The 27,258-nt window shown below is 34.2% G+C and overlaps 1 protein-coding gene across 5 annotated transcripts in view; it reads left to right on the forward strand.

Annotated features, from left to right (window-relative positions):
- The first annotated feature begins 3,776 nt into the window (after positions 1-3,776).
- The window catches only part of LOC142323171 (protein SSUH2 homolog), a 66,957-nt gene continuing 43,475 nt past the window's right edge, over positions 3,777-27,258 (forward strand). Inside the window, exons 1-3 of one of the 5 annotated variants that reach the window (XM_075362462.1) lie at positions 3,777-3,947; positions 7,853-7,930; positions 13,326-13,415. In XM_075362462.1, coding sequence (XP_075218577.1) covers positions 7,903-7,930; positions 13,326-13,415 — 118 coding nt within the window. In that variant the 5' untranslated portion in view covers positions 3,777-3,947; positions 7,853-7,902. Of the gene's footprint in view, positions 3,948-7,852; positions 7,931-9,026; positions 9,063-9,800; positions 9,891-13,325; positions 13,416-27,258 lie in introns of those variants that run through there. The other 4 variants (XM_075362464.1, XM_075362463.1, XM_075362465.1 and 1 more) reach the window with 4 other exon arrangements.

Below are 27,258 nucleotides of genomic sequence, written 5' to 3' on the forward strand. Positions count from 1 at the left end.
TTGTATTTATTATTATTGTTGCACTTAGACTGCATCTCTAGACGAAGAGGGAACGACACTAAAATACGGCTGGCACTACATAATAATGTCAATTTTCTATGACACTATTACGACACAATTGGCCGATTTTTATTTTAAAATAATTTTACATAATCTAAAAAATATAATAAAATTCTTATCTTAAACGGTGACGAATATTTATTACAGTTAAAAAGTCAAAAATTCACGATCCAAATTTCATTCGAAGTCGTTTTAAACCTTCCCTGCAGTTTTATGAATATACTGTTAGACTATAATTCGAATCATTCAAGTTCAACGTAATATAACATACGTAAATTACAATACTTGCAATAACTTCTAATACACCGATCTTGTGTGAGTAAAAACTACATCGTTATAATTTAAACAACGACTGTAAATAATTAGTCGTAATCTGTTTCCCTCTATTTAAACAAAACCTTTTACTTCACCTTGGCAGTATATGTTGTTATAACGTTTTTTTTATTTTGTATAAAAAAAACTTGTGTTAGTAAAACTCTATCGGTCACTTTATGTTTTTAATTTTTTCGGCTAGAAATTACATCACCTTATAACCCGTAATAATTTAAATAAAACGTTTTTTTAACTTAAATTTTACTTATCGATTATTCAGATTTGTTTTTAATTAAGCTAACGATGAAAATAGAAAGCTATTTCTCTTTCGTTTGAAAATACAATCGATTGATGTAATCGAAAGAAAAGACTTTTCTGTAAATCTAGAAAGCAGTTCCTATATTGTGTATTTCTTAATTTAATTGAAATAATATCTGTTTAGAATTTACCGAGTGAAAATGAAAAGCAGTACTTCAGTGGCGACGCTGAGGATTACGGACCAGAGTACTCTTCTTTATCGTTTTCCTATAAGCGGTAACTCCCCCTCCCTCTACCCAAAGTAAATTTATGTAAAATGGGAAATAGAATAACTGCGTTTAAAAAAAAATTTTAATGAACACCAAAAGGAAACAAAACTGCAAATGAAATATTCACATATTTCTTTATAATGTTTGTGCATGATTTCTTGTGAATCTCTTCGTGGGATTCGCCATCGACTTAGTTACGCTCAGGTAGGTTTGTCGCTAGTCGTTTCGGATGTATCTAGTAATGTTTGTTTCGCAATACTACTGTATCGCTGGATCGTAGACGCGGTTTTTCCCTGCGATTCCGTCAAGCGTAACATGAAATTTTGTTCTACTGGAGTTCAACTACTCTGTACGTAACTGCAGAACGAACTAAAAGTTACGCGACCCTGAATTCATTAATTCACTGAAGCGGGAAACTCCTTTCAGGTTGTCGCTAAGGAGCGGGTCGGTAACGCTTCACCTTGTAGCGATAACTTATAGACAACGATCGAGTAATTTCTTCCTATTTTGTTTTCGGTGAAGTGCGCTATAAAAGACTATCGTGCGTTTTACAGAAAAAAATAATCCGTGAGAGGTAGATCTGGTGACCTAGGTGGTTGTACAACACAGGAAATGACTTTCTCACCGAAGAACTCTCGTAGCAGCAACATCGTGTTATTCGTCGAGCGGACAGTTAAACCGTCTCGCTGCGACCGGCGACGAGTTCATTCTTCTAGCAGCGCTATGAAGTAGGTTATAATCTGCCGGTAGCGTTCAGATACCCGACGTGTATTTGTTCGTGAGGGTTGTTTTAGATCGTGATAGTTTTTAAAGTGCTAGGAATATTTTACTGTTCTTTTTTTTGCTGTCAGACATTTCCGATAAAAAAACAAATTCACGCGTAGTCGCTCATTTTAGAGAAATCGTTAGCATGGACGAACGAAAACGGTCCGGCTGGCTGACAGTTTTAAATGACGAATCTTTAGAACACGTCCGAGCATCCTTAGAACGATCACCTCGAAAGTCAATAAGAAAAAGATCAGCAGATCGGAATGTCCGCAAAGCGGCAAAGAAATTAAATTTACGTTCGTACCGTATTCATGTCGTGCAGGAGTTACGAGAACCCGATCGCGGAAAAATCTTAATTATCGAAAACGGTTTATGCATTCTTTCACAGCAATATTCGGTTCTTGCACCCTTGGGGAAAATCTTCTTTAGTGATGAGGCGATTTCATCTAAGCGGTTATGTAAATAGCCAGATCAACCGATATTAGAATGCCGAGAACCCTCGCGTTTTCCACGAGACTACATTACATTCAGAAAACATGGGAGTTTAGTGTGATTTCTCGGAAGAGAATAGCGGGTCCAATATTTTCCACGGAAACAGTAACATCTGAACGCTACCGGTAGCTTATAACCGACTTCATAGCGCTACTGGAAGAAAATGAACTCGACCGCTGGTCGCAGCGAGACAGTACAACCGCCTAGAGTCTAGGCGGTTGAACTGTCTCGCTAGACAGGTTGTACTGTCTAGACCCTAGACAGCGAGTAACACAACTTGATACTTGAGTTCTTCGGTGAGAAAGTCATTTCCCTTGGTCTACCGCTGCCTAGGTCGCCAGATTTATCTCTCGACGATTTTTTGGGATTATTTTTTTTAAATGTTCAGAAATAATCCTCACAAAATTTTATCGACTCAAACGGAACATCGAAGTCCGAATATCTCGCATCAAAGCTGTAACCGTAAAAACGTAGCCGCTAACATGACGAAACGTGTTGATGACCGTATAAATTCTAAAGGAGGACATTTTAAATTTGGCATTTGCTTAAAAAAAGTTACTTTAAGTTATGAAATTATTTAATATTTATTTATTAAAATGTAATAATTTTTTTTCATATATCGCTTTCCCTGTGTTTTCCCATGTGGGTAGCGTTATTTCCGCTTACGCCGTTTACAAATAAATAATACAGCGGGAATTCAATCGAAGAATTCAAAAACGAAATATTTCAGTTCTTACATCGCTAGAATGACATTTTTAAATATATTTAAGAATAATTCGCACGGAATGGAATATTTTTCATTGTATAGGTCGAAGTCCCTCGAAAGTCGACGGCTACGGGCGAAAGCCTTCAGCAGGTCGGAAGGATTATTTCCTTGTCGTTTCCATCAGCGCCCTTCTTTCATCGATCGACGAAAGTGTAAGCCTTTATGTATTACATTTTATAATAAATTTTTGTATTAACTTTCTTTTTATAACGAACGAAGATTCCATCTGTGATTTCACGGAAATATTTAAAACCCAGTCGCCAGTCGCATCTCAAATTCATGTGAAAATCGTCAAAGCGGTCGTGATATCGACCGCTGATATAGGCCGGCGACTGCCTTGACACTGTCACTACTTTAAGTTTTGTCATTGCATTATAAAGCGATTTACTAATTTGTACGGTTTGTTACTGTATTTTTCCCTAAAAATACAACGCCTGGAACGTAAATTAGTATCGTTGTCATACATTAGCTACAATAATATTTGACAAAACTGGTAAATTTTTCGAACAAAATTGAAAGTATTCCTTTTGCGCTTACACGACGCCTGTCTATATATGAACTACATAACTGCATACTGATACTACATACGAGCCGTAACTGTTCGAATGTTGCCAACTAAACTTACCGTTTCGTGTTAAGAATTTTTAGTATGTAAAAAAAAATTAAATCGAATTCTTACGCACGATTACAATCGCAATTAGTTTAGTATATTCAGCTTTTATGAGAAACCAATAATGAATTGAAGAGAAAAATTAGTGAAAAAAACGTCGAATAGGGATTTTTTTTTTATAGCCGGGAATATTTACGGTCGGATAAGAAGAACATCACTGAACGACTGAGGTGGCGGGTGGTTAAATTTCAGTCCCGCTGGACGGCGAGGTGATTAAGGTGGAAGTTCGCGTTGAAGAAAAAGATGGTTGGACGTTTTTTATACACACGCGTCATATTTTGCTTGTGTTTTTTTTATGTTACTTTTTCGTAGTAATCTGTGCATATAACTATAATTACTTTTTGACAAGGAGGTACATAACCCGACTTTTTTTCTTTTTATTGATGCCCTGTTCCTCGTAAAACGTTTAATATATATACCGTTAACCTATATATTTTTTTCGTAGTTACACTGTATTAGTTTATAGACTTATGTTAAGCCTTTAATTATTTTTTCATTGTAAGGTAGCGCTTTAAATGTAACGTAATCGAACGAAATTGTTTAAGTCGGTCGCCACGAAACGTTTGCATATTTAAATATTAAATCGTTTTAATATATAAATACGATCTTTGTATAATTAATATAAATACGATTTAATATATAATTACGATTATATAGATAAAATCTTTGATCTCGATTAAGTACATCGTCGCTAAAAGTCTCATCGTTAACTGTAAATGATATATATTGTCTGTCGATACCTGTTAGTCAATAAATTCAAAATTTACAAAAATATTGATCGAGGTATATTTACTTATTTGTAGGCTTATTTAAATAAATCGATCGGCTCTTGGCATTTCGTTACAGTTCTATGCGAATCGGTGAACCGAGTAAATATTTGCACGTAATATAGTGGCCAGTATATTGAAAATTTTTCCGCTACAAATCAGGGAAAGTGGATTTTTTATTTCCACGAACGAATAACTTAGTAATTTATATATTTTACGATCAGCATGTTATTTTAATATGTATAATTAATATATAAATATATATTTATTTATTTATTTGTCGGTGCAAAAGAAATAGAAAATGCAAGATTTATGGCGGTACAATTGATTTTTACTAAAATATTTCCTTGTCTATTTCATTTATAGGGTTTCACTTAACGGTCTAAGATTGCTGCTAGTCGCGGTCAGTATGTTATGTATAAAGGACTGGCTTCTTACATGCAAATGTACACGCTATGCTATTTACTTGTCCCCCTCACTTACCTCTTTCTCACAAGCGCGTTCTCACACACACGCGCGCGTATACATACATTCTTTTTTATTAGTATTGTTTTTTTTATTATTAATATTACTATATTTTTATTTTTACCTACGCTAAGTCCTACATATGAATATTCTTTGTTCTATTCCTTCCCTTTTTCCAATTTTGTTCTCATTTGTCTTCAGTGAATAATAATTACGCGACATTATTTGAACAAAATTCAGTTATCAGGAATAAATTATTACAGCCGGCGGTCGTAATAAACAGATACTCTATTTTCAAGATATCGAACGCTATTTTTATCCCGAGTGGTATTAATATTTATTCCGCAATCTACTTTTGTCTCGGTGCTTCATATAAGTGATAATTTATAAGTACAATCGAATTTTAAAAGTTCCTTATCAAGGGAATAAACTGTACAAATTAGAGCAATCGGTAAAAATTGCAATACTTGGCGTTTGCAGTTTTTTTTTTAATATGTGTTATATTATGAGAACTTTATGTTTTAGCAGTTCCGTAAGTGTATATTATTAAATGATAACTTTAAAGGAAATTCAAATACTTACGTTAACAAAAAATATGTAAATGAAAAACATTCAGAAGTATTTGATAAATAAAAATTATAAAATCGATTAAATAATAAATTAATTACGACTCAAGATTACATAACCGATCGCAATCGGTTCTTTAAATATCTTTCCGCAAATCACCTCGTAAATATTACTAATTCATGATTTATTAACCCCTACGATGGATCTGAAATAATTTTTTCTTCCCTAGAATTTGGTGAAAAACTCGACGTTTCTGAAACGTATTAAAAAACCAAGAAAATGCTAATCCCCAGCGTTAAGGCGTTTACGGCTAAACGATACGGTTCGATATAATCGTGTATCGTTAATTTTAACAAAGTAATATAATTAAACGATACCTACGAATACGGAAAAAATCGAAGTGCGAGTCGACTTTAAAAATGTTGGTCTCTTAATGTATTACACTTTATTTTAAACTTTAAAATATTTCGATGTATTTTCATGATTTTCTTGAACTGATTTTTTTTATTAAATATGTTTTTTGTTACGAAATGCTTTGTAATTTTTATTTTTTTGGTTATCGCGGTTGAAAATATAAACAGATTTGAAAATAAACAACCGATAGGGAATTTTTTTAATTACCACTGAGGGCGGGTAAAAACGGTTAATTTTTGTAGAAATAAATAGTTTTTAACAAAAGAATTTACAGTGTCTCCTTAAATTATAACATTGCTATTTTTGTTTCTACTGAATCGGTGCCAGGCTGCAGAAATTTGTTGTTGTAATAGCATTAGACTTTTCATAGGTCTTAAGTAGCATGCAGATCAAGATTATAATTTGTATTTTAATTTCTATTATAATTTGACCGGAAATAAGTAAAAAAAAAATTAAAGTTTGTAAAAATTTTGCGGTCCGACTGTACGTTCCTTATGTGTAAACCGTGAATGTGTTCTTTTGTTCGTGTGTAAAAATAAAGAATGGCTTAATTTATTATTATAATATAGTTAAAAGAAGAAAACACCTGAATCTGAGACGTTATAATTTTATAACTGACCGTTGAAAGAATATTATAAAACGAATTAAAATCTGTTCTTTTTGTATACTATTCGATTTAGAACTAATTTTACATCGAGAAGTTTTCTGGTAAATTAGGTTTACTAGAATAAAAAAATACTTTTTTACGATATTTATTGGTTTTTGCAGTTTACGGTTAGCGTAAATTAATCGATAAAATTGTAAACCTAGTTACTTTGCATATGTTCATCAAATTTAAAGTCGTTTTGGCCTTTATTATTACTTTTTAAATCGTCATAATGATGAAAACAGATACGATAAAATTAAATTTCCATCGATTGGTATTTAATAAATTTGAAAAATCAAGTAAAACAGAAACTCCTATTAGCATTAAGACGATCTGTTTATGAAATAATAATAAAAAATAAATTTGTTAAATACTAGAAAAATAAATTTTTACTAAAAATATAATTTATTTTTAAAACAAAGAACGATGTACGATTAACGGCTATTGAAATTAAATAATTAGGAGAGTGTTAAAAAACTATTTATATAAAATAAAAGACTACAACTTAACTCCAATTTCTCTGGTTAACGATTTTTTAAAATGAGTATTTTAAAGAAATAATAAAATAGTCAGTCGGTGGTAGTTGAACTGGCATTTCTTCCACCGCCTCTCCTCTTGGTCACCTAACGGAATCGACCGGTAGTCTATTCCTAGGAATTTTTAATAATTTAATATCTGTTAGTGACCATTTTGTAATTAAAATGATATTTATTACTTATATTAACTTAAAGTAGGTTAGAGAATGGATACGGCCTACCAGACCCTAGCTGAGTGTGTACACCATCCTCGCGCCAAAATAGACCTTATATTTATAAAATTAAATTAAAAATGTTAGAATTAAAATAATTCCGGTATAAACTATCCCGGTTAAGCGGCTACAGGTTGTTTCGATTAAAAAAGCCTTTCTTTAACCTCGCGGTCGGTTATGCTAATTAATGTATGTGTACCGTTACACAGTCGTCAGCATAAACGCCTTCATCCGCCTTAGAAGAAGAACCGAGGCTTCCCGATTTTAGCGATGATAGTTGAACGAAACTATTTCATCGAGTAAATATTACCCAGTCCAGCTGGACTTAAAAAAAACCTTACCGTTAATCAGAGGCCGGTTTTCCGTCCGGCCGTAAAGTTGAGAGCGAAACAGTCTTTAGCACTCGCTCGCAACAGCAGGACAGTGAAATGTCAGATTTTTTTTCGGTAGGCTCGTCCCTCCGCACAAAAGTCTTCGGTTCCTTGGCCAGTTATCTATTAATACCGGGCGAAATTTCAACTGTCGGGCGGAATAAGACAGCTCTTATGTAAACTTCTCTAAAGGTCCTCTAGATCCCCTCGATTCAGGTATGAATTCGTAGACAGACTTTCCTTAAGTGAAGCGTTTCACTCGTTTTGTCGCGTTTCTAGGGCTGGAACTTCTTTAGAGCAATATAGGGCAACGAAACAAATCTGGAACGATGAAGATATCAACTACATCTTTCTCAGGTTATATTTCATCTTTTTCTGGTAACTTATTAAAAATAAATATAATATGAAAAAACGTTAAAAAAAAGTTATATATATATATATATAATAAAATTATAATGCCATACTTTGATATGTTTTGATTTTAATAAACTTCGAAATTCTTAAGTTTGTATTTCGTTTCTGTGAACTTTTTTCATACTGTTTCATTCAGAATCAAATTCTCTACAAGTTTTGTTAAAACATTTTTGTGTTTATTACCCGTTTAAGAAAGTTATTTTACGCCAAACATAAAATAATGTGTTTTTCGATCTCAGACTTTTGTCTTTTACCCCAAATTTCTAGATAACTACTAAAAATACAGTTCTAGGATTTATTTTTTCAATCTTTTCAGGTCAGATTTCATATAAAAACGACAATATTTTAAACCTTAATTCGGATTCTGTGAGTTACTGTTCGGCTTAATTCTACTGATGGCGCAGAAATCTTTCGCCAGCCGATATTCGCTAACGAAGCGTTTTCGAACCTATGTTTATATGTATTTTCTTTTTTATTTTCACCATAGAAATGTCCTGAAAGTTTGTTATTCGTGAAACTATCTAATTTTTTAATGTATTTATATGTAATGTTATCCCTAAAACCGGCCTTTTTTTCCTCAAAGGGTACCTAATTTTGCAGATATTCTTGATTTGTTTTGTTACTATTATTCTTTAAATCGTAAGTCGTTTCGTGGTAATTATACCTTTATTATATAAATTTGTATTGCTGTGTTTAATTATATGATAATTAATAAAAAATATGTCATTTAAAGAGGTAACCCTGTAAGATATACATTTACTTGATTTTTTGAAAATAACTGTAAATCTATAATGCAATCGAAATAATTTTAGAAAATTTTTCTTTAAATTTATTCCCCATCTCTAAAAAAAATATATTTACCGTATTTACTCGCCTAATTCACGCACCTGAATTTTTAAACTAATTTTTTTTTTTTAATATTCGAAAATAAAATGTTCAGTCAAATAATTATAATTTTCTCATCGATTATCACATTTTAATTTCGTTAAAAGATGTGTAAAAGCTATTTCCTCACATAAATCACGCATCTACTTTTAAATAAAGTACGTGATCAAAAAAGTGCATGGATACTCGAGTAAGTACGGATTCTGTTCTTTTTGTTCTTGTAATTTTTATTATTAAAAATAATTTATTCTTACATGATCGCCCAAAAATGAGTGTAATGTTTTTAAGGTGTATATATGTATGTTTATTCCACCGTAGCGGCTCAACTACCGAACCGATTTAGATGTATTGTCCCGCGTTGGAATCCTTATGTTACCGGGAGTGTCATAGACTTTATAAATATGTGTATACATGGATGTTTAATCGTAACTAAAAGGCCACAGATATCATATTTACGATTCTAAATCGATATCGATAGTATTTTCAGTATCGATTTATTTGTGTCGAAAATAGTTGTGTTTTAAGATCTGCTAGTATATTGAATGAATGAATTACGGTAGTAATATCTATTAATTTATTTTATAATTTTTATTACTGTTGATATTTATTGTTTATAAACATTAAAAAAACCTTACTATTTATTGACGGGCAATCGACCATGTAAGCATGTTCTTTCTTCTTGCTCTTATTCGTTGGTGTTGCTTCTTCTTACTTATGTTTATAATCACCTAAGAAAAAAAAATCATATAATTTTTTGACGGGCAGTATATTCCATCATGCAAGCATGCTCTTTTTATTGCTAAATATTAACTAATAATCCCGTTCTTTTATTAATAAAATGAATAAATAAATAAAAATACAAATATAAAATATAAGTAAAAATATCTACTCTTAGAAATTAAATAATGTGTAAATTAATTGACAACAGACTGCTTCTAGCGGGAGAGAGTCGTGGAGGAAGCCGTGTGCAGCCTCTCGGTCCACCACCATCGGTCCGCTTTGCGCCACAATTTTATTGGTAAAAATTAACTAATAACCCCTTTCTTTTATTTAATTTTTATGTAAGTGTTTTTATTATTTACACGACTGCCCAAAAAGGAGTGCAATATTTTTAGGATGTATGTATGTATGTTTGTTCTATTGTAACAACTCAACGACTGAACCGATTTAGATCAATGATCCCGCGTAGGAATCCTTACGTTTCCAAAATTTTATGAATTGAATTAATGAACTGTGGACTGTGATCCTCTATCAGTGTGTTAAACTGATCGATTCAAATCAATCGAATGAATAATATTACAAAAATAACAGTATTAAATTTACGTTAAATAAATTAAAATAATTTCTGTTTAATAATAATGGGCTTCTCATGGGGACTGCATGTGAGCGTAGAGCGGCGAGGTGATGCGAGCACCTCGTGCGAAGGTAAGCGATTATTACCTCAACCGGTAACAAACGCGATGCTTCTGGGGCGCTGTTTTGGGAGGTACAACTGGATGTTCTTGTAATATTTCTGCAAACAATCGTCTGGTTTTCAAAATTCAAACCGGGTATTTGTTAGTAGGTTGAAGGCTAACTTTTGCTCGCATCAGGTACACTCTCGACCTAACAGATCACGGTTATTCGGAAATGTTATATCTTCACAACCGATCTTCCGATTTTCAAAATTGAAATTGGGCATTTGCTAGTATAATACGAAATCACGATGGAACCTAACCGGAACAAAATATTCCTCAGCGATTTTTATTTCGGCAGCCGGGTTTTTAATTTGTAATAGTTATCTCTTGTTTATTTTCTGTTTACTTACCGGTCGCAAATTTAAATAGGCAACAAAGTTTCGACCTCTAGACTTTATAATAAGTATAAATTTTTAAAAGTTAGCAATAAGCGTAAAAAGTGTAAAGTATTTTATTTTAAGACTTATTTCATACTACAATAGACCAAAGATTTTTTTAAAAGTAACATCTGTAAAGTAATAAAAAGTTACTTATGTGTTTGTGTTTTTTTTTATTTTTGTTGTAAATTGTATAAAATTATATTTAATATTATGTCTTATTAAGAATATTAAAACGTTTTCTAATCGTGTTAGTACATCTTTGTTATTATTTTGTAAAAAGATGAAATTATTTTATTATAAGTCAGACACTGAATGTCTGAATTTTAATCGATTTGATTTTGCAGTGAAAAAGTAGTGCAAGGTTTACTTGGCAAGCGTAGCCGGAAATATCATGTGATACTTTACCGGCTATTTCCAAGTCAAGAGGATATGTATTTAAGATGTATTAAAAAATTAGGTAAAGTTTAAATGTATGTATTCACTTTTTTAAATCGGTGTTATGTGTTTTTGTACATTTCATAATATTCAAACCGGTCCTTTCAACTTTTAACTGCTCTAAAAATCTTACGTAAACAAGGTTTAAGATGTCATTCATGAGCCTTTCTGTAGCTTTTCTTGATATTTATCCATTAATTGTGGAAGAATGAGAATTATGATGCTAGTCTAATTTAATGGTATAAATTTTGTGTACTCAGGCATATATTCTGCCCCAAAACTCCGATATTTAAAGAACGCTACAACGGATAGAAATACAGGTACAAAGTAAAATAGCCCTGTAGATTTTTGAATTAGGTAGATTTCGTAAGAAAGCTACCATGATTCGACTACCAGAAAATTTCGACAATCTTCGCGTTTCACATCCCTCAGACACCAAAACCACCGTCAGTTCAAAAGTTTATATATACAGTTTTATATACTCGTATATATAAAACTAAGTTTATTTATATATAAAACATATCTAAGTAAATTTTTTTGATATCACCAATAATTGGCCTTGGGAGTGGAAAAAATGGGGTTTTGAAGAAAAAAAATCATATCTCCCTTAATGGGCACAGTATCGTATAGGTTTAAAGCGGTCGTTACTTCTCTAAACATTAACTAAAACTTTTGTCTGAAACAATTTTTGATATGACCAACCCTTACAGCAAGGGATGACCAAAATGTTTGCTGGAATTGTAAGAAGATGGGGCTTGTCGCATACTAAACATGTGAAACTTTTTTCACATGCAACCATTGTCGTATTGAGTAAATTTGAAGTTTCTCTTAACTTTAAGGTGGAAATCTTTTTTATCCCTACTTAGGACGGTGAAATCTAGCTCCGCCTTCCGGCGTGCCGAAAGGGATCTGTTTTTATGGCTATTTGTGTGAATAGGAATTATTAAGATAGTAACTCTTTTCATTTAATCTATTTGAATAATATTTTATTTGGGAAATACTGACAAGAATATATATATTCTTATGTTAAAAAATTAAGAGTTAATTTCTTAGTACGCAAGAGAATTCTGTATGATTTGTGTATGAATGTGTATTGTCACCTGAGGAAGCTTCGAGTATTCTAAGTGAAACGTAGTGAATTTAATTTATAAGTTTGTAAAGTTGATCGGTTAACCCAAGAGTTTAATAAAAATAATATTTTGAAATAAAATGTCTTATTATATTTGATTCAATCCAGTTAAGAGGAAAATAAACTTAAATAAATTACATTTAAGTTAATATATATATAAATTTATTTATACATAGGCAAATTAGATAAAGTTAAATAATATACATAAATAAATGTTCAGTGATAAGATTTAAAATTTGAAGAAATAGTTAGTTTAGAAATTCACTGACGTTATTTTAGATACGATTACATCGACTAATTCTTTAACCGTCATTATAGAAGAAAATTTTATATAAATATGATCGAGGAGACCACCGGGTTGGTTTAGTGGTGAACGCGTGTTTCACAATTAAAATACATCTGTAATCCGATTTCATGTATGTCTGGAATCGGTGTAAACAAACGGTTGTGGTGCAGTCGAGTTAGTAAAATCATTTCTATCTTAGCCGATACACGTAGTAATGTATCGCTGTCTGTACAATCGAGCACACAAACAATGGATTACACTTGATATAATATATTTAGATTTAAAATAGATTCGTAAAATAGAAGACGGTTTAATTTGAATGAACACATACTCTTTTCTGTGTATGGAAACGGCCTAATAAACGTAAATTCTTTCATTTTCATGTTAAATATACATCAGGTACGGTAACGGAAAGCAAAAGGAACTACTCCGGCATTTGTTTGTGTTCTCATTCTAGTATTAGTGTTAAACCGGTATGATTTATACGCGTTTAGTTTTTGGTTTGTGTGTTTATGCACTTCTCATTAACTATTTGTTTGTATTAAGTGGGTAGTTCGGAGTAATAAATTGATTTATTATGGTTTCTCGTTAGTATTAGTTATATTTATATTATATTTATATTATCTATATTTATATTATTAAACTTTGGACACTGTATTTATCTTCGATACTAAAACAGTACGTTAACGATTCTTTGTTATTATTATTATTATTACTATTTTTAATAAAAAGAGAGACTGATGTGTTAAAATTATTTTGTTTACAGAATACTGTAGTATAAAATGCAGAATGCCACCACCGAGGAAATCCAGCTTGCATTCGATGTCGATTTCAAGAAGAGGAAGTTCCGTCAAAGGTGAAAATTAGAATAGATTAACGAGTTTAAAAACAAAAATTGTTGATTCCGGTATAGTTTTGTTCATGTTATTATTACATTGGCGGTTTCATTTTAATGAAGCCGCTTCAAACATCGAACGGTCTAACGGCAGCGGTTGTTTATAAACAAACCCTTAAATTTAGCGAGAATTCTCATTTAACCGAGGAAAAAAGGAATCAACAACTAAGAATTGTGACTGCTATATTTATACATTTATAAACACCCGCAGAAACTTACTGACACTTGCATACTCTCATTTGTATTCCAACATAAAAAATACAGAGATATACACTGCGGCTTAAACTTTTTTTCTTTTATTATAACCTTCTTCAGATATACGTTTTTTTATTTACTAGTATAACATTACTTACTGCATTTACCATCATATTATTCTTAAACATTGAACCCACCGAAGAAGTGAAAGAAAGGATAATTTAAAAAATCATGAACTCAAGTAACCTTTTAATAGGAAGAATTATTTAAGTTTGTACGCCGTTTCATCGAATAGAAAGTCGGAGTTAACGCATTAGAATGAGTCCGGTGTCGAAGTACGTTTCGGGTATTACGTCTATACCTGGAAGACGAAGTTTTGTTTTGGGAAAATATAATTTTATGAAAACTATTTTCGTCCTACAAATCTTATTATGTTCAGCGGTATTTGAAAATATTTGTTATCTTTAAAGTGAAAATATTATAATTTGTACGTACACCAGCGTGAATGTTTTGTGGGCTCTTGTTCGTGAACTAAACTTATTTATTTATCGATAAACTGAAATTAAATAGTAGTGCTCTCTACAGTAAAACCTTTCGCTTATTTAATACTAAATTTATTAAAATTAATAAGGCGAAAATTAAAATAAAATAAAGAAAAAGACTTATCGGTCGTAATTGATTGTAGAAGTTTTAGCCAGTGCCAAAAATAATCGTATTCTATTACAAACATCGTACACTTGAATTTTAGGAGCATCGGACATCGTTAAATGATAAGTGTGATTTTCACCATATTTATTCCGATTCACCATTTTATTTTATTTACTTTCACCAAACATATTCCAGTGTATTTTTTTTATATTTAGGTGTATATATGTTTTTTTTTAAAAATAATATTACCGTGGGATAAAAAATAATAAAGATTAAATTATCAAGCACTAATTTAAAATTGAGTATTTATTAGTAATCAGAGAAAGGCACAATAGTATACCATCTAACCCTTTAACAACCTTATAAATGGAGTAAAATGTGGAAAAGTGAAGTATCTAAAGCATAGTCGCCATAGGATAACACAGTGGGGCAGGGTGGAGCGCTTGCTCCTCTCTGGTTCATTTAGTCAAATAAAAAATTATAGATCAATATCAATAGGTTTCAGTAGTATTGCACGGCAAGAAAGCACGTTTGAATCGTGGCCGGAGCGCTCTCCGGCGAACGAGTGGGAAACTGGCGGTTCAAGGTCTGGATGGTCTGTGGTAAAATTCGAAGATTATAGAATGTTCTAGGTTGGATTTAGCGGGAAAGTTCTAGTACCTCCTGTTCCTTATTTCAGCGCCGCAGTCAGTGCGAATGAGTTGACGCATATGAGCTAGTTCAGACCGCAATCCCGTAACAATAGCGATCTAAAATGGATATTAGAATCTTTTTTAGCACGAAAGGTATGTATATTATTTTCATCTGAGTCGATGAATTCATCGACTCAGATGAAGATAATTAGATGGTTTTGCAATTGCAAAACCATCTAATTAAAGCAACTAACACGTTCAGGAAATGCGAAAACTATGTTTTTATTTGTAATAATAGTGATTTTTATATCTTTATTGCTGAAATTTTAAGAAAAGTCATGCAATACTAAATAAGGAAATAATAACATGTATACCGCACTCCAATAATTTTAAATTACGATTGAAAATTGTAATTAGCTACTTTTGCAGCAGTTTTGCTTAATTAGATGGTTTTGATTTTTGAAATGGTGGATTTTGCAACTAGCTACTTCTGCTAGTTGCAAATAATAAAACAAATTTGTACAGAATATTAAAGGTTTATTAAAATGTACCATCATTCAATAATAAAAAGCATTAATAATTCGGTAGCTTATAAATGGTGAACAGTCCAAAATTCATAATAATCCTATTTTTGTTGTGATCAAGTACAATCACTACAAAAGTTGTTATGTTAAACACAACACAATCGTGACACAAAAATTTCTAGCCTCAAATTAGAATTAGTTCACATTAATTTCATTCTGTACACAGCCACTGCCTGTTAGATTTGACCATTCCACCAGTTTCTTCGTGTTTTTTTTCTACTTATTCCACTAGTACTCTTTCGTAAAAATGAAAACAGTTGACTTCTGTAAATTTAAAAAAAATAACAATTAGATAGTTTTGAAACTCATCAACTCATATTTAGATTAAGAACATTTTTCACGAACAAAAAAAGGTTTTACTGATTTTCAAAACGCTGTAATTTCGTGAAAAATTATTGTACGGAGACGATAAAAAAAAATTTTAAGCTTGAAGTTTCTAGTAGAGAGTCCGTTCAGAAGCTTAAATCCTTAGTTGCTTTAATTTTTTTGGCAAGTGTAGTAGAAGTTATTTATTTTCTTTTGTGGAGACAGAAGAGGAAGCAACCGGTCAAAAGTAATAGCGAAAATGATAGCGGCGAAGAAGAGAAATCGAAGCAGAATGTTGGTGAAAAATCTAGTGGATCTTCGCTACCACCTGGTTCTAGTGTACAGAAACAAACTTATTTTGATAATGATGTGGGTCACCGGCTTGGACGTTCGTTTAGTATGATCTCATCTCAAAAAATGGAAGTCTTAAAAAACTGTTGGTCACCAACTCCAAGTTATGACTTTACTAACAATGCCGTGTAATTAAAAAGAAAATTCAAATACAGCTGGTTAGCGAATTATGCTCCTTAGCTGGTATATTCCAAGAAATTAAAGGGCGCGTTGTACATTTACTGTGTGTTGTTTTCACCGATTAATGTGCATGGTATTTTGGGTTCTTTCATAGTGAGGCCCTTTGCTTGTTATAAAGACATGCACGAATTCGCGAAATCTCACACTTCATCTCAGTGGCACAAATCGGCGGCCACAGCAGAAAAATGTTTTGTTGAAAATACACCCGCTGATGTACAGCTGATTTCTGTTCACCGACAGGAAATAGAAGCCAACAAGAAAATTGTTGCATCAATAATTTTGACTGTGATTTTTTGTGGTACACATGACCTACCTTTGAGGGGCAAAGAAAACCATGAAGGTGTTTTTGAAGACTTGATAAAACTCAAAACTGACGCTGGTGACCGCATTTTAAAAGAGCACATAGAAAATAGCGCAAAAAATGCCACTTACTTGTCACCACGGATTCAAAATGAAATAATTAGCCTATGTGGCGATGTCATTAAAGATGACATCACTACTGACGTAAAGAAAGTATATGCTGACAGTATCTTGGCAGACGAGAGCAGTGACATATCAGCGAAAGAGCAAGAAAAGAAGATGGTTCGTGAGGAATTTCTAGGTTTTGTAGAATTAACTGACATGGATGCAAAATCTGTAATATCTGCAATTAACAACTTTGTAGTAAAGGTAGGCCTTGATCCAGAAAAGGGCGTCGGACAGGGATACGATCAGTGTACCAGTATGGCAGGAAACGGTAGTGGTGTCCAGAAAATTTTTCAAAAAAGTACACGAGCGTAATACTTTCACTGTGCTAGTCACAAATTTAATTTAGTTGTAAACAACTTAAACTAAATAGCAGTGATACGAAATACGATCTCCACAATAAAAGAAATAATAAATTTTTCAATCAGCCCTAAGTCGAAAATGCATAACGAATGAATATACCAATGCTCTGTAAAAACCACTGGTCTCAAAAATATAAACGTATCGCCGCATTCAAGAAACATTATGTGCAAATCGTTATGGTGCTTGAAAAACTATCAACAGACGGTAACAATGCGATGAGAAAAACTTCTTTTCAAATGCATTGCGCTGCTACAGAATTCATTGTTAGTGTTGGTCTCATAGAAAAATATTTGGCACTCTTGCAACGGGTGGTAAATGCTCTTCAGTCAACAAGTGTGGACTTACTTCAATGTGCAAATCACAAAAAAAATCACAGACATCTTGAGAAAACACCCTGGAAGTGCGGTTGTTGAAAGTGAAAGTGTTATAGCAGAGGCTGAAACAATTGCCGAACATCTTGGAACAGATTTCAATATGCCGCGAATCTTAAATCAATAGAAACATCATTCGAATCCACCAGCACAGACTCCTAGCGAGTTTTGGAAAAGATCACTAATTATTCCGTACATTGATCCATTAATAATGTCTCTGGAACAGCGTTTTTATAAGGAGAATTTGCCCGCATTCTCATTGCTTACGTTGCACCCTCACGTAAGGCTTGATATGACGTATGAGGATTTTTTTAAAAACTACAAGTTTTTGTAGTTACTACAATTTGAACGATTTTCTCGGTGAAGCTGAACTTTGATACAACCAATGGATAGGAAAAAATGTGCCAAATGCCGATCTGAAGGAGCTACAACTAGCTGTACTAGTTACAGAAACCCAATTGTTCTACCCATCAATAAAACGGGCGCTACTTATCTTAGTTGCACAGCCCTGCACAATGTGTACTATCGAAAGATCCTTCAGCACTTTACGCAAGGTAAAAACTTGGTTACGGTCAACAATGACAGAAAATCGTCTTGTCGGTCTTTGTATGATGAGTGTGCATAAAAAGAGGGTTTTGGAAGCTGAAAATAAATTTGAGAGAAATTTTGTCAAGATTTATCCAGAACTCTCGTAGGTTAGTGCTGAAATAAGATTTAAGTAGGTTCGAATAGCATTGCAGCTAATTATGTTTAGCGTTTTCAAATTGTCAAATAAAACTATTTTTTAGCAAAAAACTTTATCTTATTTTTGCGCTCCCTAGAGAAAATCCTGGCTACGGCTATGCTAGTCTCTGAGACACGGACTAGAAATTACGAGTGAGGTCAGGAGTAGGTCGTAGTAGGAGTAAAGGAAAGACCAAGTATTGGTGGTGCTAGGCAAAGAAAATTTATTTTCAATTGTATCTCTCCTTCTCCATCAAAGAAAAATAACAGCCATCATTCTGAAATAGAAAGTTTTACGAAAAATCATTGCAGATACTTCGTTTCACAGAATAGCAAGGGCTCTTACTACAAGATTACCTACCGTACTCGTTCACAAACATACAATCGATGAAATGCAAAAGTTGAGCTAAACCAGGACCAAGATACTGATACAAAACAAGTACAGCGTAGATATACCTTCAGATTATGCAGAATGCTTGTGCGTCTGCGCGGAGGTCCAGTCGAACGAACACATGATGTTCGACTGCCCAGCTCTTGGGGGAGCCAGAACTCAGGCCACCCTGGAACTTAGAGGTCAAGGGGAAAATTGGCTATTCATAAGCGGAGCCGCATTGTCGGACCGTGTGGAAGTTCCTTGATGCCGTTGCTTTGTTCAACCGGCATCAGTAATTTAAAGGATATAAGACTCCTACCGCTTGCTGTAGGAAACTACCCTCCAGAAATGGCTGGCCATCAGTCAAATATTGGTCCAAGCGCTTTAATTTGGTGGACAGGTACTTACTGGCATTCGGCGATCTAGGCGTGGCAGCAAATTGCTGTCTTTGACGGAATAAATTTTAATTTATGGATGTCATATATATTTTTAGTAGTTCACGGGGTGCGTCTACCCATTTTAGTAATATATGACAAGTGAGCGGTGGGACACGCAAGCGAGTGGTGTAGGGCACCACGCTTATTCCGCTCACGCAGTTAGGTAAGCTCTAGGAGCTAATTAGGATTGGTCGCTAAACCGTTTTGAGGCACAGTAGCGGTTTGTAGCACGGACATTCGGTCTTATGCATCTGGACGACCAAATGGGGTGATGGTGGTGGGAGAAAAGCTAGACAAACCAATAATGATTGAGGACGATCATCGTTTACCTTTATAAGTTGACCTTTGAAAAAAAAGATAAATAAATAAACTAATAATTAACCTACGCAAATAATTTTCTTAACTACTATTCTTATAGCTTCAGGTGTTTTTCTCCTTAACATTTTCTGAGTAATGAACAAGTCGATTGTTCAGGGTTCTATCCTTAAAGATTCTTCGAGATGTTTTATTCTACCGACTGGTGTTATAGAGTATCTTTAAATCTTTAATCATTTTATCGGTTTATTCTATCTTTAATTTTCTTTTAATTCATTTATTCCATCTCATAATCGACATCATTTCGTTTGCTATAATTTCAGATCTACAGTAATTATTCACTTACCTATGCTGAAAATTCCTCAGTTTCAATGTTTATTGTACAAGTATTTTTTTTAATTTGTGGATTTAACTTAAGTATAAAAGTTTTATCCTTCTTGTTATATAGTAACGTGGTTTTGATGTGCGGTGTTTGAACGAATTGGTTTTTTAGTATTAAAATTATTTTACTTTTAGATGGAAATACTGTATTGCTTACGACTATATAATGTACTTTTCTTTACATATCATAGATTATTATTAATTTTTGGTAATTCTCTATGTAGCTTAATTTTTTTTTTTTTTAGTCTGTATTAAGGAGGTGAGTTTTGGGATTAATCCTGTAATAAAATAAATAAATAAACCGAAACAAAATGGACAATTTTTCTTTTAACAAAAAAGTCTTTGGAAGCATCTGCTGTTGAAGAGGCGGAAATTGAGTAATTAATACTTACGGATATTTTTTTGTAAAAACCACAAAAATTCCTTAGATTTTGGTTAGTGTTATTATTATAATTCATTAATGAATCAGAAAATTCACCGAGATCGATTCAAGTATGTTACTACTTTATTAAATTTATAAGTTTACGCTACTGGTGTTTATAACTGTGAAATGTAATTGGCAGAATGAATTGGTATTCTGTGCATGTGAGAAATAATCTATTTTCTTTTGATTAGTTGTATTTTTTGTTATTACTGTTAAGTTATTTTCTTCCTTCTTTAAATTTTAATTTGATTGTATGAAATACTATACTGTACTGTCTTTTACTACTCATGGGACTTATATATATATATATATATATATATGGGATTTATATTTCCTGTGAATACTATGCATTCTTTTTAAATTATTATTTTATTTTTTTTTTAAATTTCTTTGATATAATGAATCATTTATTTATGTATGTTTGTATATTTTATGTAAAATAAAATCAATTTTATATATCAAATAAATCAATAGATTTGCTAAATAGCAAGAATAAACAAATGAAAAATTTAATTTTATATATGTTTACATGATTATTATCGCAAGAAAGTTTTAAAAAAATAACAGATTCCCAGTATGTATACCTACTGTTTGTAATCAAAGACGCATAGTTAAGAAGTGGATAAGTAAATTCTGATTAAATAGTGACTAAAGAAAAAATAAGTCCAAGATTTATATGAACAATGTGTATATACACATATCTATATATATATATATACACGTATGTACTCGCCTACACCATTTAATCAGAATTTTTTTATCCACTTCATACTTACGCTTACAAACAGTAGGTACACATATTGGGAATCTACTACTTTTTTAAAATTGTCTTGTAATAATAATCAAGTAAAAATATATATATATATAACCATGTATAATAAAATATATATATATGTTTTTTTTCAGCTAAAAGCAAACATTAGATTCATGTTTTCAGAGATTAAACACCCTTGAGCTGGAAAAAAAGAACCTTAAAAAACAGAAAAGTTAATTGTTCATATTACAGCATTAAATAATAGTTTTTATACAATTTAAAAAATCAAAATAAAGCAACAAATCTCTAATTGTATAAAAACTGCACCGGATAAAACCCTACGTCCGTTCTATAACACCTATGCACACATCCGGGGCGGCCAACAACATGGTACTTCGGTACCTTCACTTATGTCGGCCAACGGAGCAATAGATTTGCTCAGAAGCTCCCTGTGGAGTACAGGATTGGCGGCCCCGAGTTGTCCGATCTGGTTGCGGTTGTACTTCTCGTTTTCTCTGTTTGCAGCGAGGACGGAAGGCACATGAACAAGATCTGTTTTGCTAAAGCTGCGTGGAGTGCGGACGGAGAGTGTCCATTCCACTTACCGGTTATGGAGCCGGGTTGAGGGTAGGCTGATGTGAGCCTGGCCCTGCTGAAATCTTTCGTCGCTCCGGTGTCAGTCACGTCAGCCCTTGGCAGGTATTTTGTCCCATGGTAAAGGTATCGGAGCCCTTACTGCTAGGTGCGAGCCTTGGAATATCGGTGTAATAGGTCAGGCAGTACGCGACTCCCCGGACCGGGTTAAATCTGTAAGAGGCGACTGACTGGGAGAATCCAGGTAGGATCAATTATCCGAGGCACACCCAACCGTCTTTCCGCTCGCACCTTGTGACATATTGACTGACGAAACTATAGGTTATGGATAATTCTACAGCCACATCTTCTGCGGCAGAAGAAGATGTGGATGTTGATAACATCCTCGTCCAGGAGAAACTATGTCTTCCGAAGCGAAGAGAAGAGCGTCGAGTTCAGAGAGACAGAGAAGAAGATTCGAAGTAAGTTTCGACCTAAGAGTTTTGGACTGATTCCAAAGTATCTCGTGGTAAAGAAGAAAGAACAGGATTTTTCTAAAATTAGTCCTTTTGTGATTGTCGTGGGATCACGGAAAGCTGCAGGAGGATATATAAAAGAGACTAGGAAGACTGCTATGGGTTTTTTGTGGAGGCCGTCAATGAAACAATCATCACGGCTAGTGAAAGCTACGAAGATAGGACTCATCGACATTGAGGTTGTACCGCATGGTACACTTAATACCTCCAAGGGAGTTGTGTGCAGGGCCCTTCTAAACTACACAGAAGAGATCATCGCGGAGCTTCAGGAACAAGGTGTTCTTGCATGTCGACGATTGAACACCCGATGTAACGGAGAAGTTGTACCCTTCGCGTCGCATGTTTTAACATTTAACAAATCCAAGTATCCTGAGAAAATTAAGACTGGCTTTCATAGACTGGATGCCCGTCATTTCATCCCGACTCCACTGCGGTGTTTTGGATGTCAGAAATTTGGACATACAGCGACGAGATGTGCTAGGAAACAGATCTGTCCTTGTGTTGATCTACTACATCCGCATGGACCATGCAAGAATCCGCTGGTTTGTGTTAACTGCCATGGGCATCATTTTGCTAGATTATGAAACTGTTCAATCTATAAGGAGGAAGTAGCAATGCAGGAAGTAAAGACCATTCAAAAGGTCAGCTACTTCAAAGCCAAAAAAATTGTGCTCAGTAGATCACCAAATCGTATGCCTTATGATCAGGTTGCTTCGTTTCCTGCAGCTTCTTTTAAACCAAATGTAGTAATTTCTGAACTCATACCAGCATTAGCAAGCACAGTCAAATGTATCTTGAACTACAAATTGAAGAGTCAGCTGATTAGAGAAACTAATTCAAAGCTGATACAACCTAACCCTCTAGGGGAAGACACCCTCCATGTGGCAGTTTTGGTCGCCATGCCATCCCCTGCGTACCTAGCCCTTATGGGCTATCTCAGCCTTGTTCTTGCCTCAATCAGAATGCCACTGATGTGAATACCACATGTGATATTCCCATCAGTGTACTTGTTGGGTAAAATTAACAAAAATAATAGGACACACAGCTCGTATTTGCCAAAAGAAATTGGACTTTAATTAGAAAAAAAACAACTTAATCTTTTCTATAAAATCATAACCTTAAAAAAATTAAATGAAATTACGAAATAAACATAACTTAATTCTATATCGAATTTATACAAGGAAAATCAGCTGAATCAGCATATCAGTTATAATAATACATGTAAAATACATAAAAATACATATTTCAAATAATCATTTTGAAAATATTGCATTAAAATACGTGGCTAAAAACAGTTTAAATAACTAAATACATTATTATTCAAACCACAGGATGGAATACAAAAACAATAAATATTACTAGAACAAATTACAATATTAATTACAGAGAAGTCCACAATCACGACTTCACTTCAGGAGTTATAATTTTTAGATTAATATAAAAAGAGTAATGAGAATTCAGTTCATGAATAAATAAGAATTAATCTCTGCACTTAAAGTCAAATTAGATGATAGAGACAGTATTTAAAAAACATTTCAAGCAAAAAGTAAATTTACCTTCAGCAACTGACTTTTAAACAAAGACATTTAATGAATAACCAGAATATTATGAATAGACTGCCTAGTAGACAGTAGGGAGAGTGGTGGAGTAGCGATTTTCATGAAGAATGGGGTGTCAGCTACAAGAATTCAGCTAACCACTATCATTCCTGCTATTGCAGTAAAGGTCTCTATTCCCTTCAAATTGCATATCTGCAATCTGTATCTCTCACCGAACACTGAGTTCAGTGCTTTAGATGTCTCAAATCTCCTCACGCAAATACCATCTCCATCGTTAATAGTAGGAGACTTCAATGCCCATCATATTTTCTGGGGCTCAACCTTCTGCCCCACTCGAGGAAATATGATAAACAGATTGAGACAAGACTTTGACCTTTGCCTACTGAATAATGGATCACCCACATTCATGTCCTTATCAACTGGTACTGTATCTAACCTTGATCTCTCCATATGCTCACCGAATGTGCTCCCTCATTTTAATTGGTCTGTTTGTGATGACTTTCACGGCAGTGATCATACACCAATTATTATTGGTTTCGGTGTAGACTGCGAGATTAAGAGAAGGCCACGGAGATGGATTGTTGAAAAGGCAGATTGGAACGGATACCATAAAGCATTCTAATCTCAGTATGACGATGAAGCGAACATCCTCGACCAATATTCTTCTTTTACGTCCATGATACTTGAGAATGCCAACAGATATATCCCACAAACATCGGGTAATCCTAGACGTCCTTTCGTTCCATGGTTGAACGATGATTGCAAATATGCTATTAGGAATCGACGGCAGGCACTACGAAAATTTAATCGTAGGCCTACAACAGAACATCTAAATTTATACCGCAGGGCAAGAGCGCTGTGCCGTCGAGTATTCTTGGACGCTAAGAGGAATTCATGGACAAAATACGTGAGCACTATCTCACGCACTACTCCCACGTCTACTGTATGGAAGAAAATTCGTGCAATTTTCGGATCACCGAAACAATCTATTCTCGGTCTTATTGATGAAGGAGAACTCCTTTCATCAGCCTCGGAAGTGGCAAATAGTCTAGCAAAATCTTTCCGCTCGGTGTCTCTCATCTCATCGTATAATAACGATTTTCAACGTTACAAGATACAAATAGAAGTATTATCGTTAAACATTGGTGTTTCGGTTGGTGAATTAAACACTCCATTCGTATTTAAAGAATTGTTACATGCACTTAAAAACTCACGGGACACTTCCCCAGGACCGGACAACATTCGCCTTTCCATGCTTTCACACCTTCCTAATTCGGCACTACAACAACTTTTGAATATTTTCAACGGTTTATTCTCCGAACAAGTCTTCCCACCCGGCTGGTCAGAAGCATTTATTATACCAGTACTAAAACCTGGTAAAGACCAAACGAACCCCCTAAGCTACCGTCCTATTTCATTAACAAGCGTTTTGTGTAAAATAATGGAGAGAATGGTAAACCGCAGACTTACATGGTACTTGGAGAAACATGGCTTTCTATCCCCAGAACAGTGTGGTTTTCGACAAAGACGATCTTCTATTGACCATTTAGTGTCACTGGAAACAGCCATACAAAACGCTTTCCTAAATCGGCAGCACCTCGTCGCTATCTTCTTCGATATAAAAAAGGCGTATGACACAGCCTGGCGACGTGGTATTCTTAACACTCTCAAAGAATGGGGAATCAAGGGCAATATGCTTGCTTTTATCCGGGGATTCTTAAATCACCAAACGGCTCGTGTTCGTGTAGATGATTCGCTCTCAGATAGTGTCATCTTGGAGAATGGAGTGCCCCAAGGTAGTGTATTAAGTGCCACCTTATTTTCTGTAGCCATAAACGATATTACCAAATGTGTGCAGGCTCCTGTCTCATGTTCTCTATTTGTTGACGACTTTGCTATCTATATTGCAAGCCGTTCAACACCTACAGCAGAGAGACTACTGCAGAACACTATATCTCACCTTGAAGCTTGGTCCAGGATTACTGGTTTCACATTTTCATCCGAAAAAACAAAATGTGTAGTTTTTTCTCGGCTACGAAACCCTTCTATTCCGCAAATATTTCTGAACGGTGAGACTATTACTATATCTACTTACGTCAAGTTTTTAGGTTTATTTTTTGATAGCCGTCTTACTTGGGTCAAACATTTAAAAGAATTGAAAACAAAATGTTCCAAAATTCTAGATATGATGCAAGTCCTTACTAACACCAACTGGGGAGCCGATAGGTCATGTATGATACGTTTTTATTATTCCTTTGTTCGCTCCCGTTTAGATTATGGGTGTGTCGCCTACTCTTCAGCTCGTCAATTCGTGCTTAAAATGCTGGATAGTGTACATCATGCTTTCCTTCGGCTTGCCACAGGCGCGTTTAGATCAAGTCCTGTCGCAAGCTTACTTGTAGACTGTGGTGAACCATCACTTTGGGATAGACGAGACCAGCTTTTATTATCTTATTTTGCTCGTCTCAGAGGACAGCCAAATCACCCGGCTCTTGACTCGGTCTTTAAAAATCCTAATCTAGGAAAGTATGAGGATCATCCACGTCGTACTGCACCTGTAGGTGTCCGTACCTGGCGTCTGCTGCAGCATATAAATGTTGACACACCGTCATTCTTTCCTATGTATCCTTGCTCATATCCTCCATGGAGAATAAACCTTATAAATTTTAATTTTGACCTGACTACATACAATAAACAATCAACACCATCTATTGTCTTTCAGCAAATGTTTCAGTATGTTCTCTCCGAGATGAAACCAGACGCGGTTGTATACACTGATGGATCGAAACAAAACTTTACAGTTGGATGTGCATTTGTTGTCAATGAAAGAACTTATATGTTTGGTCTACCCGGTATTACGAGTGTGTTTACCGCTGAACTATATGCTATAAATAAGGCTCTAAACATCATTAACCCTAAATATAGAAAAATTCTTATTTGCAGTGACTCGTGTAGTGCCCTCCAAGCCTTAAAAAACTTTTATTCCAAACATCCTATCGTCATTGAAATTTACAACGCAATCGCCGAGTTGAATAATCGCAACACAGAATTAAGTTTTTGCTGGGTCCCTAGCCACGTAGGGATTCCAGGTAATGAACATGCAGATTCCGCTGCCAAAGAAGAATGTAATCAGCCTCCTTTCACCACCCGAGTTGCTACTTCTGATTTCATTAACTATGTAAAACAATTATTAAGAGCAAGGTGGCAAGGTGATTGGACGACTACCGTTGATAATAAACTCCGTCAGATTAAAGATTCTGTGTTACCATGGGACTCCTCATACAGTAAACCCCGGCGTGAGGAAGTAGTTCTCTGTCGATTGCGGATAGGACACACGAGGGTCACACACGAATATCTGTTTACAAGAGGAAAACCACCTCTATGCGCACGATGCTACTGCCGCGTGACTGTGCGCCACATACTCGTGGACTGCATATGTTATGCGGCATTGCGTCGTAAATTTAAACTATCCAGAAACATTCTTGTGTAATGATAAAGTGGTTTTAAACCGGATGTTTCTGTTTTTGCGTAGTATAGGGTTAGTACAAAAAATTTAATTACTCTAGTCCTATGTATTGTTTTTGTTATCCGAGTAGCGAGCCTTTTACACTCCCTATCGGAATTTTGTTTTATA

The sequence above is a fragment of the Lycorma delicatula genome, chromosome 4, assembly GCF_047948215.1.
Source record: "Lycorma delicatula isolate Av1 chromosome 4, ASM4794821v1, whole genome shotgun sequence".
Taxonomy (NCBI): Eukaryota; Metazoa; Arthropoda; class Insecta; order Hemiptera; family Fulgoridae; genus Lycorma; species Lycorma delicatula.